Source organism: Lolium rigidum, chromosome 5 (genome assembly GCF_022539505.1).
Source record: "Lolium rigidum isolate FL_2022 chromosome 5, APGP_CSIRO_Lrig_0.1, whole genome shotgun sequence".
NCBI lineage: Eukaryota > Viridiplantae > Streptophyta > Magnoliopsida > Poales > Poaceae > Lolium > Lolium rigidum.
The window spans coordinates 180,932,376-180,948,450 of record NC_061512.1 but is presented as its reverse complement, the minus strand read 5'-3'; the positions used below and the strand labels follow the sequence as shown (position 1 = coordinate 180,948,450).

Below are 16,075 nucleotides of genomic sequence, written 5' to 3'. Positions count from 1 at the left end.
TTGCCCTTGTATCCGTAACATATTAGATTACGTGTCGGTTAGGAGTCGTAGTTTTACCCGTGCACGGTTAGGTGCACGCTCGAATTAGAAAGTCCCTTGGACTATAAATATGTATCTAGGGTTTATGAAATAAACAACAACCAACGTTCAACACAAACAAATCTCGGCGCATCGCCAACTCCTTCGTCTCGAGGGTTTCTCCGGAAGCACCATGCTGCCTAGATCGCATCTTGCGATCTAGGCAGCACCAGCCTACCCACGTTGTTCATGCGTTGCTCGTGCTGAAGCCTTTTTGATGGCGAGCAACGTAGTTATCTTAGATGTGTTAGGGTTAGCATTGTTCTTCGTATCATATGCTGTCGTAGTGCAACCCTTATACATCTAGCCGCCCTTACACCTTTCTTAGGTGTAGGGGCGGCACCCCGCTTGATCATAGTTTAGTAGATCCGATCCGTTACGGTTGCTCCTTGTTCTTCAAGGATTAGTTTAACATCCGCAATAGTTAGGCCTTACAAAGGGTTGGAGGATCCAACGGCGTGTAGGGTGGAGTTTGCTAGCCCTAGACAGGATGTTCCAGGGATTAACCTCGTGTTGGTTTTTAGGCCCTATCTAGGATCGGCTTACGGTCACCGTACGCGAGCGCGAGGCCCAATCGTGAGTAGGATGATCCGATTATGCGGTGAAAACCCTAAATCGTCGTAGATCGTTTTAACTTTATCTTGACCAAGCAGGACCACCATATATTCGGACACCTCGTACGAATCATGGGTGGATCGGCTCTTTGAGCCGATTCACGAGATAACCCGAGAGCCGATCGAGGCTCGTATTTAACGTTTACGTGTATGCCCTGCAGGAAACTAAGCGAGGCATCATCCAACACCTTCCCGACCAGGTATAGGTCAGGTGGCACGCCCTTGCGATAGCATCGGACGTGTGACCAGGAGGCTTTGCGGGCCGTCGCTCTGAGGGACTGGGGCCAGCCGCAGCCCTAGTTGTTCCCGGCTCTACTGTGTTGCCAGTCGCTGCCCGCCGGTGGGTTTCTGACCGCAACAGGGACATGCTCCGCCGGTCAACTTCGAGAACAACGGCCACACATAGTACAACAAGGGTACTATCTAGATGATGGTATCTATCCACAATATGCTACATTTGTGAAGACAATTCCAAACCCTACTTCGGAGAAGGAATTATAATTTGTGACATGCCAAGAAGCATGTCACAAGGATGTAGAGCGGGCATTTGGTGTGCTACATCATTGTTTTTCCATTGTTCGGTATCCTACTCTCACCTGGTCGGAGTCTCAGATGTGGGAGGTGATGAATGTTTGTGTGAACATACACAACATGATTATTGAGAGTGAGCGCGACGCACCAGCGGATGATGACCCTCCATTTGATTTTCAGGGATCTTTTGCTTAGATTGAGAAGGTACCGACCCAGTTTGTTGCTTTCCTCCATATGCATGAAGAAATCCTAGATGCATGTGTTCATACTCAGAATGATCTAGTTGAGAATTTGTTGGTGCGAAGAGGAAACATTGCATGTTGCAATTTATTTATATTATTGTACGAATAATTTAATTTATTTGTTTAAACTATTTGTACGAAATAATTTATGTGTTCTAACAATGGAAAAATAATGTTTGAATCGTGAAAACTATACAAAATATTGTAATTTTGCCCCCCCAAAAAAGGGGAGCCATATAGGTTGCGCAAGTGTGGAATGACCTTCCCTAAACTAAGAATCTCCTGCTGGCGCCTATTTGGGGCCGCTGGTGAAGATACCCTTAGTGTGGCGTCTTCCGCCGTTAAAGTTCACTCGCCTGTAAAACGCTTCGAGTATTTTATGTGCTTGCATCCTCGAACTATAAAAAAGAATATTCTAAATATCCTTAGAATATTCCTTTGTCTTCCTCGCGCGTAGATTGGGAGGCGCTCGACCGTGCTCGCGCCCCAACCCCTGCCGCCCACCGACGGGCGCATGCGCGTGCCACCTGCTAGCTGTTGCGTGCTAGTCGCGGGTGTGCGTGCTAGCATGCTAGCTAGCTGGCCGCCGCGGCTTCTCCCCGGATTCCGCCATGGTTTCTTCCCGAACTTCGTATGCCTAGCTCCGTCTCATATGGACATCGTCGGAATCAGCCGAAATAGGTTGGAATCAGCCATGTTAATGGCTGGAATCGGCCGATCAGAGTAGTTCGATTTCATTGGAGTGCGACTTAAATTTGGTCGGACTAAGGGCTGCGCGGCGAGATTTTGCCGCAATAGTACCACTCCGATGAGCATTGACCAAAGTTTTTCAGAATTTCTAAAAGCACGCACATCTCTTCTACTAGGTGCGGAAATTTCCTATTACCGAAATTGAAAACCGAGGCGAACTGATAATTGCAGTGCAGATCAAAAGACGCCAAACTTTAAAAATTCATAATAGTAATAGAGAGCACGCTACAAAAAAGTTATAAGAGCATCTCCAGCCGCGTCCCCCAAACCGTCCTCCAAAGCGCGCCGGATCGAGCGTTTGGGGGACGTGGTTTGTTCGTGTCGCGTTTGGGGGACGTCGCTCCCCAGCCGCGTCCCCCAAACGCCGCCCCCAAACATTTAAAATAATTTTTTTAACACATAAACCATTTATATCAAATGTAGCATATGAATAAAAATGTTTGCGAGGACTGTTTTCAAATTAAATTGCAACAAACAATAAAACAAGTAATCAAATATAATAAATAGGGCTAGATGCTACATCAAGGTGCCACGGTATTTCCTTTGATCCTCCACAAATGCTCAACGAGATCAGCTTGAAGTTGCTCATGCACATTGCTGTCACGGATCTCGCGTGCATGGCGAGAAAATCAGCAAAATCTGCAGGCAACTCATGATCAACCTCCGCGAGAGGGCCTTGACACTCATAGGGACCAACATGTGACCTAACATGATTCTTGCGGTCATCCTCGATGATCATGTTGTGCATGATCACACAAGCATGCATCACCTCCCACATTTGGTCGCGAGACCAGCTTAGAGCAGGGTACCGGATAATGGCAAATTGTGCTTGAAGCACACCAAATGCCCGCTCGACATCCTTCCTGCAAGCCTCCTGTCGCGTAGCAAAGTGAGAATTCTTCGGACCCGATGGATTCGAGATTGTTTTGACAAAAGTGGCCCATTTTGGATATATACCATCGGCTAGATAATAGCCTTTGGTATATTGGTGGCCATTGATCTCATAGTTGCATGGTGGAGCATGCCCTTCCACTAGTCTCGCCGAACACCGGAGACCGCTGCAACACGTTGATGTCATTGTGTGATCCCGCCATGCCAAAGAAAGAATGCCAAATCCACAGGTCATAATCTGCCACAGCTTCAAGCACCACACCGCAATATCCATGACGGCCTTTGTATATACCTTGCCAAGCAAACGGGCAGTTCTTCCATGCCCAGTGCATGCAATCGATGCTTCCAAGCATTCCAGAAATCCTCTGGCAGCATTTTGTGCCATGATCCTTGCGCTCTCTTCCTCGCTTGGTCCCTCTCAAGTAGTATTTGCCAAACTTTCCCACCACGACTCGGCAAAACTTGTACATGCACTCAATGGCAGTAGACTCACTCATGCGAAGGTAGTCGTCCCGTGTATCGGCAGTGCTCCGTATGCAAGCATCCTCATGGCGGCGGTGCACTTCTGAATCGACGAGAACCCGAGAACGCCTACAGCGTCGAGCTTGAGCTTGAAGTAGGGGTCGAACTCTCGAACGCCGTGGAGGATATTCATGAACAGCCCCTTGCTCATCCTCGTACCGGCGCCGAAAATTGTCGGCTCGTGTTGCATCGTCGGCGAAGTAGTCGTTGTGCAGCATGGCATGCCCCTCCATCCTCTCGCCGGGCTTCGACTTCCTTCTTCCCGGCCTTGATCCTCCGCGGCACGGCCTCTTCCTCTTCTCCGCCTCAGCGTCAAGCATGTCCTGGAGGGACGCGATGATCAGCAAATGCTCCCGCACGTCGTCGTCGAACGCTTGCTCGTCCTCCAGCAGCAGGGCAACCATCTCATCGTCGTTGTCCATGGCGAAAGCAAAATCAATGGTTAAAATTGCGCCGAGGCAGACAACGCAACAAACAGCGGCCAATCGCGCCTACCTGGCAAGTCGTCGAGCACCTTCTGTGCGCGGAGGTGGGGCGGATTTGACGGCGCGTTCTGGGACGCGCTGGCGACGCGGCGGCGGCGGCACGACCGGCGGGAGCCCCGCCGCGACAACGGTGCCGACTCTCGGCAGAGATCGACGCCCAAACGGCCGGAAAATCCAGCGGCGGCGGCGGGGCGGGAGGCGCGGGAAGGAAGGAGCGACGAGAAAAGAGGCGCGAACCAACGGTTTATGCAAATAGTCGCCGACATGTGGGAGCCCGCCTCGCTAGCGTTGTGTCCGGCGTCCCCGGAGCGTCCCCTGTGGGACGGGGACGGGTTCGGGGCGCCGGACACCGTATAGGGGCGCGCCGGACAAAAAAGGGCTTTGGGGAACGCGGCGGAACGTATTTTTCGTCTGGCGCGCCCCAAATCTCTTTGAAGGACGCGACTGGAGATGCTCTAAACCTCCAATATATTCGAAAATAAGACCTACGCTTATGTTTGGGTCGCGTGAGCTCCTACTGATTCCTGAATTTCAAATTGCACAGGCACAGGCACATGCAGCAAAGCCTTTGCTGTTCTTGAAAGATTCTGGCGTGCCGAGTGACTTGTTTATATGATCAGGACAGGCGTTTGCACGTGATCCACAAATATTACTCCGTCCAGTCCAGGTCAATGCATCGAGAGAAGGACGAGGAGACGACGACGCACCCGATGCCGGAGCAGAGCAAGAAGCGGCGGCAGCGCAAGCGGACGGCGGCGGCCACGCTGCTTCTCGCGTACGCGGCGCTTGCCATGGAGCGCGCCGACGCGGCTCTGCTCCCGTCGGTGTACAGGGAGATCGGCGCCGCGCTGCAGGCCTCGCCTACCGCGCTCGGCTCCATCGCGCTCTCCCGCTCCGTCGTGCAGGCCGCATGCTACCCGCTCGCCGCCTACCTAGCCGCGCGCCACGACCGGCTCACCGTCATCGCCCTCGGCGCCTTCCTCTGGGCCGCGGCCACCTTGCTCATCGGCCTCTCCACCACCTTCGCGCAGGCCGGTGAATCTTGCACGTTTTCATTCATGCTCGCCGTACGTGCGCCCGTGCTAGGTAGCAGAGGAGCTCAAATCTCTTGGATGATGCACTATTGCAGATGGCGGTGACAGCGGCGTTGAACGGCGTCGGGCTGGCGCTGCAGATCCCGGCGATTTTCGCCTTCGTCGCGGACTCTATTGACGGCTCGAACAGGGGCATGGCCTTCGGGTGGCTGATGGTGGCCAGCAAGGCCGGCACCGTGGGCGGCACCACCCTTGGCCTCCTCCTGGCGCCCACCTCGTTCTTCGGCGTTCCAGGTTGGCGGCTTGCCTTCCTCCTGCTCGCCGCCATGGGGGCGGCGGTCGGCGTGTCCATCCGCGCGTTCGCGGCCGCCGGCAGCAAGGCCCCGGCCCGGGCCGCCAAGCCGGTGCGGCAGGAGCTGCAGGAGTTCGTGAGGGAGGCGAAGACCGTGCTACGGGTCCCGTCGTTCCAGGTCATCGTCGCGCAGGGGCTCACGGGCTCGTTCCCCTGGTCGGCGCTGTCCTTCACGGCCATGTGGCTGGAGCTCGTCGGGTTCTCCCACGGCGAGACGGCGGCGCTGATCACCCTGTTCAAGGTCGCCACGTCGCTGGGCGGCCTCTTCGGCGGCAAGATGGGGGACGTGCTCGCCGGGAGGCTCAAGAACTCGGGCCGCATCATCCTCTCGCAGATCAGCTCCGGGTCTGCCATTCCCCTCTGCGCCGTCCTGCTGCTCGCGCTCCCGACCAACCCGGCGAGCTTCGCCAAGCACGGCGCCGCGCTGTTCGTCATGGGGTTCATGGCCTCCTGGAACACCTCGGCCACCAACAGCCCGATACTGGCGGAGATCGTGCCGCCGCGGTCGAGGACGACCGTGTTCGCGCTGGACCGGACGTTCGAGGCCGTGCTCGCGTCCTTCGCTCCCCCGGTGGTCGGCCTCCTCGCCGAGCGCATCTACGGGTACAAGCTGGTGCGCCGCCCTGCTGCGGGCGGCGCCGAGCACGCCGCCTCCGTCGAGACGGACCGGCACAACGCGACCTCCCTCGCCAGGGCACTGTACACCGCGATCGCCATCCCCATGGCGCTGTGCTGCCTCGTGTACTCGTTTCTGTATTGCACCTACCCCAGAGACAGAGACCTGGCGCGGGCTGAGACGGCGCGAGACGGAGGTGAGGGGTCCGACTCCGACGATGACGGTGAGGACGAGAGGGAGCTGCTGCCGCACTGAGCGGCGTTGATTGACCACGGCAACAGTTTCTTTCCTTTGTAGAAACATAGAAGTGTCACACGAAGAGCAGCAAAAGTACAGTATGACGTTTCATTTCAAATCAATCCGATCTAAATTTCCGAAACGCAATTAAACCCAAATAGTGCAGCACGAATCTTAATAAACTATAAACAAATGTGAATCCTTTGGGCACACAACATGCACGGGACGTCCCGTGCATGGTATCATCACATTTCTGCGTGTCACACGTGAAAGTTAAGATGTGATTTTTTTTTTTGCTGACGTTGCTTGTTGGCCGTCCCTCCTGTCTCTCCCGGGATGAATGCGGATGCACGTCATTTCGAAGTTGAGACCAAAAGGCAATAAACATTCTTGGAGCCAGTATTTTTTGATCGCCTTAAAAATAACAATTTCTTCATTGTTGCCATGGGATGAATCATGAAGATATTACTATCTCTTTGTGGTTGCACGAATATCGTTGCATGGATTCTCATTTATTTAGGAATAGCTATTTCCCGGTGACATCATAATAAGACCCACTATCTCTTAATTTCTCAAACAAAGCTTTCTAAATTCTCAGATAACTGCCATAAACATATCCGAGGAGTGACATACTATTAAGTCATTGTCATTTGATGTAGCCTACACTCGTGTGGTACTTGGCGTTCTTTCGTTGCCGTAATGTTCACATGGTAATTCATATGGCATGTGCATCGTTGGTACAAATATGAGACCACGGTCGGGTTGACAGTTTTGACGGTTCCAGGCATCAAGCACCTCCATAGAGCTGAGGCTTGACTGTCGCCGTAGCTCTATGACAAATCCTATAAAGTGAAAAGTGTCTACTCGCTGGTATAACATATTTGACACTGGGTCACTTGATCATGTTGACGGTTGGTAGGATCGGTGTGTGGGGTGTGAGGGTGGAGGGGGGGGGGGGCATCATTCTTCGCAAGAGAATGTCACTTGCCATGGTAGATGAACCGAATGCTCCCATCACATAACTTTGTCCCCGTTTGTAGATCATCTATAGGGTTGCAAAGCGACACCATCATTTGTTTACGAAACACTCTTCATTTTCTAGGATCTCTCAAGCGTCAAAAAGGCCGTTCCTTCTTTTTTTAAAGACCAATCATTTATTTTATTTGGAGATAATGGAAGAAATGGCGAGCTATTTAAGAAGCTATTCAAGAAATGTGAATTCTCATTGTTTCGGTGATTCTCAATGGAAGATCAGGTCGTTTTTTACGAATTCGATCGACCCCGCTTCGTAGCCAAAACTGGTTCGGTCAGTCATTTTTTGTAGCAAATTAGTCTACTTTAACCTAAATAATACTCTCGCGGGATTTACCGGATGCTGCTTTCAACCCTAATCGTCTCCCTCACACCGCACTTTTAACCGGTACCAAGAAAAAGACGAACCAGAACGAGGCAAGGTTCCGAGACGGGTTACACAGGGCACTTGAGCAGTCAGCACCTGTGAACTGCACGGCCGCGAGTTGGCAACAGCTACTGAGGGCTGGTCAATATAAAAGGCGGCCCTCCCCTTCCGCTCCTCCTCCCCCAACCCTTTCCTCCGGGCACGAACCCACTGCTAACAAAAATAAATCCCGCGTGTACAAATCTACCCCCCGCCACTGACCTAGATCATACCCATACCATCCGCCCCCCGCCGATCCGCCACCGCAATCCCCCAATTATTTTGCTTCGATTCGATTCCTAGTGTGCTCTGCTAGGGTTGGGAGCCGATCGCGCCGCCGGGAGCCGATCGATAGGGCTAGGGTTAGAGCCGCAGCGCAGGGGAAATGGAGAAGAAGAAGGCGGCGGTGCCGCTGGTGTGCCACGGCCACTCGCGGCCGGTCGTGGACCTCTTCTACAGCCCCGTCACGCCCGACGGCTACTTCCTCATCAGCGCCAGCAAGGGTAAGCCCGTCCTCTCCCCCACCCCCTGCTGTAGCCGCGGCTCGTGATGCGAGGGCACAAGTTACTAGTCTGATTCCGTTACACAGTGTGATAGTCGATACGTCTATGCCTGACGACCAGTGATGTGCTTCATGTCTGGATTTAATGTTTCGTCCAGTTATCTCGCTGCCAAATCTGTGTGGTTCTAGGTTACCGAATGTGCTGATATTGTACAGTTCGTAATTTTGTTGATACTTAGTACCGACTGTCATGTGAACTTGTTATATGAAGGGTTTCAGTTAGTATGGTTTATGGTCATTAAATGTATTAATATTGTCTAAATTGTCATTTTGGTGATAAGTAGGACAACTACTGCACTACATAATTACGTGGGCTTAAGATGTCTGAGATAGGAATGGATAGCGGGAGATCTCAACAGTTTATACCCCAATGGTGATGCTATTTAATGCTTTCATTTGGTGTATCTGGTGTGTACATACTGCCAAGTAGCAGAGTTCTTTTGCCATATTGGTCAGGGTTGGAGATGAAGCGTCTCAAAGTACCTAACACAGCACTCCTTGTTGTTCCCATTGTGGTCTCTTACTTCATATGATGTGTATCAGTTTTTTATGCTTTTAGAAGTCTTAAGACTGCACTGCTAGTCACTCTATGCATGGCAGTAACTGTAAAGCAAGAAATCCCCCACCCAGCCAACGCCCACTCTTAGTCTCTGAAGCTAGGTGCCAGATTTAAACAAGTAGGATGGATTACTTACATTATTGATGGTTATTAAATTGAACCGAATTATCCTATTTCTGCATGGTCTGAACCCCCGATATTTGCAAGCAGTAATTTCAGGTAATTGTGTACCACATACAAGTTGTCCATCTCCTTTTCATGTTATGAATACACTATTAATCTGTGTAGTTGGAGGGAGTCAAATCACAGACAGTTGGATAGTCTCAAAACCATGTCTGTGTCCATACTTAGAAGCATTATAAACCATGGAAGTTACTATGGTTTATGTGTAATTTTTCACTTCGGGGATGAGTAGGGCGACTACTGCACTACACAGTTGTGCGAATTTAAGATGTCTGAGATAGAAAGGTTGGAATGGTGAACAGGAGATCTCAACAGTTTTTATGCCGATGTTGATGCTGTTTAATGCTTTCATTTAGTGTATCTGGTCCGTACATACTGCCATGTAGCATTTTTTTGTTTGCAATAATGGTCATATTAGGACGACGGAGCATCTCAACGTACTCAGCATGTCACTCCTTGTTGTTCTAATTGCGGTCTCTTAGCTCCTATCATACGTCTGAATTGTTTTTTATGCTTGTAGAAGTCTCAAGAATGCACTGCTGGTCACTCCATGTCTCAATGCATGGTAGCAACTGTAAAACTGTAAATCAAGAAATCCCTTGCCCAGCCAACAACACACTCACACACATGCCTCGTAGTCGTCAAAACTAGATGCCGGATTTAAACAAGTAGGATGGATTACCTACATTATTTATGGCTATTAAATTGGACAGAATTATTTCATTCCTACACATTTGAAGGAAGTAGTGATTTCAGGTCTGTTCAAACAGAGGTTTTTAATTGTGTACCATGTACACATTTTCTATCTCCTTTTCATGTTCCATACATACCATTAAGCTGCTGTAGTTGGCTGGAGTCAAGTCGCGATAGTATGAAAATGTTGTTTGTGTCCATAGTTACAAGCATTATATAAATATACTAATGTACATACACACTGAAATGTATGGGTCTGATGAAACTGATAGAAAACAAATTCCGGGTTATTGCCAATTGTACATACATTATAAGAAACAGCCTGTTTTATTCATAGATACTAGATGAAACTGGTAGAAATGAATACCGGGTTATGGTCAATTGTACATACATTATAAGAAACAACCTATTTTATGGATAGATGTTACCCTGATACTTATACGGTTGCGTATTTGGATGTCTTAAACTCATACGGCAGCAGTATATATATCTGGACATGAACTGTGGTTGTTAGATTCAAATCAAAATATTGTCAGATTGGTTAAAAGGGACGGTATCTGCATCCATTTACATCTCTTGAACATGGCATCCCATTTATTGTAGCAGATGGCATCCCATCTATTTGCATGGCAATGCATGTATCTACTAGATTCATACTCCCTTGACTGTTAAGAGAGTTCCTTAAATTTTGAATCACTTGATGAATGACGATAAAAGATGTTTTAGTCTATTAGATAGATGAAGCAATAGCCAATGCATGTCACCTGTAGCAAGCATTAGAACATTGTAACATAGTGACTTAACTTTTGCTTGATATCGTATTACAAATGCTGGAACTGGTGTGGCATATTATTAGTGTAAACTGTAAAGCATATCACTTAAGATTGTACGCTGCAGAAACTTAGCTATGCGTTGCAGAAATGTACTGTCTTATTTGATTGTTGGCTATCACATGTATCTAATATTGTGTACTTGCATTTACAGACTCGAATCCAATGCTTCGTAATGGTGAGACTGGAGATTGGATTGGGACTTTTGAAGGTCATAAAGGTGCTGTTTGGAGCTGTTGCCTTGACACAAATGCTCTGCGTGCCGCCTCTGGTTCTGCAGACTTTTCAGCGTATGATTTTCTTATCCATTGTTATTAATTCCAGTTAATTTGTTCACAAAGTAGAACACATCCTCATTACTCTTCCAATTGATGCTTATCCTATGGATTATGTTCTTTTTCAATGTGTAATGCTTCCGAGCTGCTGATTCCATGTTCTCTTATTTGCGTTGCAACCTCTCCCTCCTTGTCTTCTCACAAAACCACATTGTTCTTCTTAGGCAAAGGTGTCCGCTGTTGGAAGGGTTAGGATTAATGTCACATTTTTGGTTTTGTTGTTCACGAGGAGACTTAAAAGCCTCGACTGCAGTGTTAGGGTGGGGGCGGTGATAGTGCTTCTCGATGTGGGGGATTGAAGGGGCAGTACATAGGTGGCGGCCTGGCGGCTGGTACATAAGCAAGTTAGGTTGGGCAGAGGTGGGGGTGGGGAAGAGGGGCTACCAGTGCAGTGGAAACACTAGGATAACCGCAGCAGTGGCGGGGTAGTTAGCATGACAGTGGAAGTAGAAAAAAAGGCAAGATGAAGAAAGGATTGATGGCTTTTAGGGATGCACCAGTGTGTGACTGGTAGCAAAATAATTGTATGTTTTTCTATATATTTCATTATTGCATCTTGATTTGGAATTTTGCATACCTATTCAACCAAATTTCACTTACAACCAGACTTATTTAACTGCACATGGTTTCTTATTTTTTTCTCTATTGTTTGCTTGCATGCATGGTAAAAAAGGTCCAGTGAGCTAGTAGGTAAAATATAGTAAAACTTTGCATGCAAATGGGAAATATCCATTTTTAGATTCATAATTTTGTTAGAACCTGCAATCTGCTTGGTATTGTTACAACGAAGACAAGAGAATGGGCATAAAAATTTCAGGGTGCATTGGAGTTCATCTTTTCTCCTACAGATAATAAATTCATAATTTAGAGGTCAATAGACTTTAGTGCATGTGGGTATACTACACCATTTGATAGGTAAAAGGGAGCTATAAATTTTTATGGGCATTGCCAAGCTAACCAGAAATGACAACATAACTTTATTCCTTATCAGTGCACAAGGCAAGGAACTGAGCATCATTCCTACTTCACAATTTATAGGATTGGGAACATGTAATCGTTACCTTGTTTGGTTCTGAATCCCGTCAAAGCCACATAGGTGAGGTCTTAGGATACTAGAAACTTCACAATGAATAATTTGGGCTTGCAGAATGGGGAGAAGATTATGGGTAGGAGTAGTGAGAAAACTTTGGGTATCATCTCATCTGTTTGCTACCATAATTCTATGGAAGATCTAGGACTCAGAGATGCAAGTGGGTCACTATTAGGGTACACTCTACCCTCTAAGTGCAAAAAAATGAACTAGTTTTCTCAAAAATGACGATGTCATCATGAAAGATAGTTCATTTTGTTGAACTAAAGAGGGTAGAGGGTACTTGCATCTATACTAGGACTCATGGCTGCAGAAGTATAAGTCAGTTTAGGAGTGAATGGGCACCTATAAGCAGGTCTTTGTTGATAAATTATTCCATACCTTCTGACAATGAGATACATAGGGATGCTGACTGCTCTCTTAAATGTCTTCTGATGTATTCCCTCCTTTCCAAATTAAGTGTCACAACTTTGTCTAGATACTGATGTATCTACACATTGAAATGCGTCTAGATACATCCGTATCTACACAAAGTTGCGACACTTAAATGGAGGTAGTAGATAGATATTCAAGTAGCAAAACTGCGCTTACTAAAATGATTCAATGTATGTCGTAAGATATGCTGCAAATATGTGCAAAACAATCCGAACAAGCATGATTGTAAGAAATAAGCTAACCAGCAAACATAGTAGTTCTTGATGTTAACACTCAAATATGTTCTTACTCTTATATTCTTGAGTTTAGCTTGATCCTTTTATAGACATATGCCATTGACACATTCATTTCCTTTTTCTTCTCAGTAAAGTGTGGGACGCACTAACAGGAGATGAACTTCATTCATTTGAACACAAGCATATAGTCCGTGCATGTGCCTTTTCTAAGGTATTGCTTGTTCAAAATGATGCCCTGTTGCATCTTTTTTTTTGTCCGGGATGTTGCTTGCTTTCACAGCTCTATGGTCTACTGAATTAAAGCCTGATGTACTCTAATAGTAATACACTTGGTTATTCCTGCTGGAGATATATTGGGTATCAAAAGAAAACATATTAGTTTATTGAAATCTGGACCATTTTACGTGTTTTAACCAATTGGAGTTGTCTTATATGAGCAGTCTAAACCTAATTAAATTGCAAATGCCACTGCAGGATACCCACCTGTTGCTTACTGGAGGTATGGAAAAGATTTTGCGTGTATATGATTTGAACCGTCCAGATGCTGCTCCAAAAGAACTAGCCAAATCACCTGCTTCTATCCGAACTGTTGCTTGGCTTCATAATGACCAAACTATATTGAGCTCCTGCACTGATACGGGTGGAGTAAGGTGTGTTTGCGTGTCTTTGTGGAAGAAATGCCTCAGTTGAATATCCTAAACATCTAGATGCTTTTTTATATAGTATATAGTGCATCTTGAATAACTACTTTGGTATTTTACAGGTTATGGGATGTGAGGAGTGAAAAAATTGTCCAAACTCTTGAAACCAAGGCACCTGTTACTAGTGCGGAAGTAAGCCAGGATGGCAGGTTCATTACCACAGCTGATGGCTCAAGTGTAAAATTTTGGGATGCTAATACGTAAGTCCTTTCCTGTTGATATTTATCTGCATCATATGAGTAAGGTCAATTCCTTACAGACAACCTTTTGGTGGTTATCCTGCAGCTTTGGGCTTGTTAAAAGCTATGATATGTCGTTTACTGTGGAGTCGGCTTCACTTGAACCAAAGTCCGGGAGCAAGTTCATTGCTGGAGGAGAAGATATGTGGGTTCATGTATTTGATTTCGTCACCGGTGAAGAAATAAGTAAGTCAAATTTATTTTAACATTTAATCACACCCATGCTTGTCTCCAGTTATAGTGTGGTTTTGCATTATTCAAAATAAAACTATAGTACTCTAAGTTTGTTTGGTATCTTATTTATAGCTTCCTTGTGTGTTCCAAGTCTCTTAATTACAATTAAGACCATGAAGCTGAAATGTTGCATCTCCTTTGAATGTTAAGCTTTTGTTCTACATTTATCTGGCTTTTCTTGTTGCACTTGTCATTAACTCTGAGAAAGAATTCATGCATTCGAAGTTGTTCCACTGCTGCAGGAATTGTTTTACAACAGGACCACCCTGTAGTCACCGTTGACCTATCTTTTGTTTCTGTTTTCACAACAGGACGAACTGTAATGTTATTGATTTGGTGGTGCTTTAATTGTATACTTTTTTGGATCGATCAATGCTGCTCTTATTTGTTTCCCTTTTTTTTATTCCATTACACTTATTCATCCTAACATAATATCTGACATTATTTTTACGCTGTGCAGCTTGTAACAAAGGACATCATGGCCCAGTTCACTGCGTCCGGTTCGCACCTGGGGGTGAATCATACGCATCAGGGTCAGAAGATGGCACTATCCGAATCTGGCAGCTGAGCCCAGCTAACACAGACGCCGAGGAGGCAGCCGATGCAAACGGTAAACCAAAGGCTGGTGTAGAGGAGGTTACGTGTAAGATCGAAGGCTTCCACATTCCCAAGGAGGAGAAGAAGACCGAGGAGTAGGATTACATCGTTGGCCTGCATGGCCATCCTTCGTGCTTACCACCGACATAGCATTGTCAAAGCTGCTCTTTGCGTTTTTTCCACCTTGCTGTCATTCTTCAAAGCTGTTTTCCGACGCAAGGGTGGCTGGCCTGAATCATTGTGTGAGAGCAGTTAACTGCGCCGTGTGAAAAACCTTCTTGAATGAGCTGATGCTGGGGATATTTTTTGTACGCTGAGAATAAACCACGCGTAGAACAGGGTTGGAACATGAGTGAAGTTTTTGTATGCTGCCTGATGAGGCGGTGACTGGATTAGATTCAAATGCCACGTATTTTTTGTCCGACATTTGTGTTGATGACGAGAAAAGTGCTTTCAGAAATGGTGTTATTTTGGAATGCCGCGGCTCAGTGAGTATGATCTCATCTCATGTTTAAGCATTGTTGTGATGCACATGCTTAAGCCAGTTATAAGCTTGTCTACTCTGGCAATGGAGTATTATAAACTGCTTTGCAGTGGTAACACCACTTTGTTTTCCTTTGTTCGATGCCTGACCGATGCGCATGCGGCACGAGTTGCACAAGCACATCGGAATTGATAAATTGTGTGGCGGGCAGGTGAATGAACCAGGCAATCAGCAGGGCAGAAGTAGGGTTATGTTAACTTGGGGACTGAAATCTTCTCACTGATTTTTTTTTTAAGAAACACAGTACAAACGTAGACGCTCGTATACACGCGCATACGTACACCCATATAAATGCACATACACACACTCTACCCCTATGAGCACCTCTGGAAGACTGAGCTGACGGATTGGATCTTGAAATTGACAAAGTCACCACAGGCGTCTTGTTATCGACGGGAACGTCGCCTCCCACTGAATGAATATTTCGTCTTTATGAGACACGCATATAACAAACCTGAGATTTAAACTCTGGTGGGCTGGAGGTACAATCACCTAACCGCAAAAAAGAGAGTAGAGTATATCATCATCAACTAGTGGAAGTTACCAAAGAAACTAGTTTTTTTTTTGAAAGAACCAAAGAAACTAGTTGAGGACTGATCTTCAACGGGGCGACACTGCGCGACCGTTTGCGTCCGCGCGGACCGGAAATGCGTCTACATCCTGCTCCAGCGGGGCGACGCATTGTGTCCGGGCCGTCCGCGGAGATGTATGCGGCACGTTTGCGTCTCCGTGGACGCTGGGCGGTCGCGCCTAGCGTCCGCTCGCTTCTCCCACGAGCCCGCCTGGCAGAGACCCTCGCTCGAGTCGACGTGAATTAAAGCAGAACAATTGTCGGGGAGGGCAACCGCCGGAGTGGCAACCACGCTGATCGACGCGCGAACCGCCGGAATGGAGCGCCGAACCGCCGCGGAAGAGCAACCGCAGACTTCTTTGTTATACGCGCCGCCATCAATCCCCGCTCAAAAAGACCCCTGCGCCTGCTCTAATTCATCTCCAACCGGCTGCCATTCATCTTCTTGTCCAACACCGGCTAGCCACCATGAGCAA

General features: G+C 47.3%; 2 protein-coding genes across 2 annotated transcripts; both read left to right on the top strand.

Moving 5' to 3' along the window:
• Window positions 1-4,800: 4,800 nt before the first annotated feature.
• On the top strand, window positions 4,801-6,370 carry LOC124656783. Its single transcript, XM_047195467.1, has 2 exons — window positions 4,801-5,144; window positions 5,243-6,370. The coding sequence occupies exons 1-2, from the start codon at window positions 4,824-4,826 to the stop codon at window positions 6,368-6,370; spliced, it is 1,449 nt and encodes a 482-aa protein (XP_047051423.1). The 5' UTR covers window positions 4,801-4,823.
• Window positions 6,371-8,172: 1,802 nt separating this feature from the next.
• LOC124652109 (serine-threonine kinase receptor-associated protein-like) lies at window positions 8,173-14,944 on the top strand (the record flags this gene model as incomplete). The annotated part of the gene is given in 7 exon segments (XM_047191134.1): window positions 8,173-8,293; window positions 10,772-10,907; window positions 12,843-12,924; window positions 13,188-13,363; window positions 13,477-13,614; window positions 13,700-13,839; window positions 14,348-14,944. Coding segments are annotated over 7 exon segments (1,026 nt in total). The 3' UTR covers window positions 14,584-14,944.
• Between the last annotated feature and the right edge of the window lie 1,131 nt (window positions 14,945-16,075).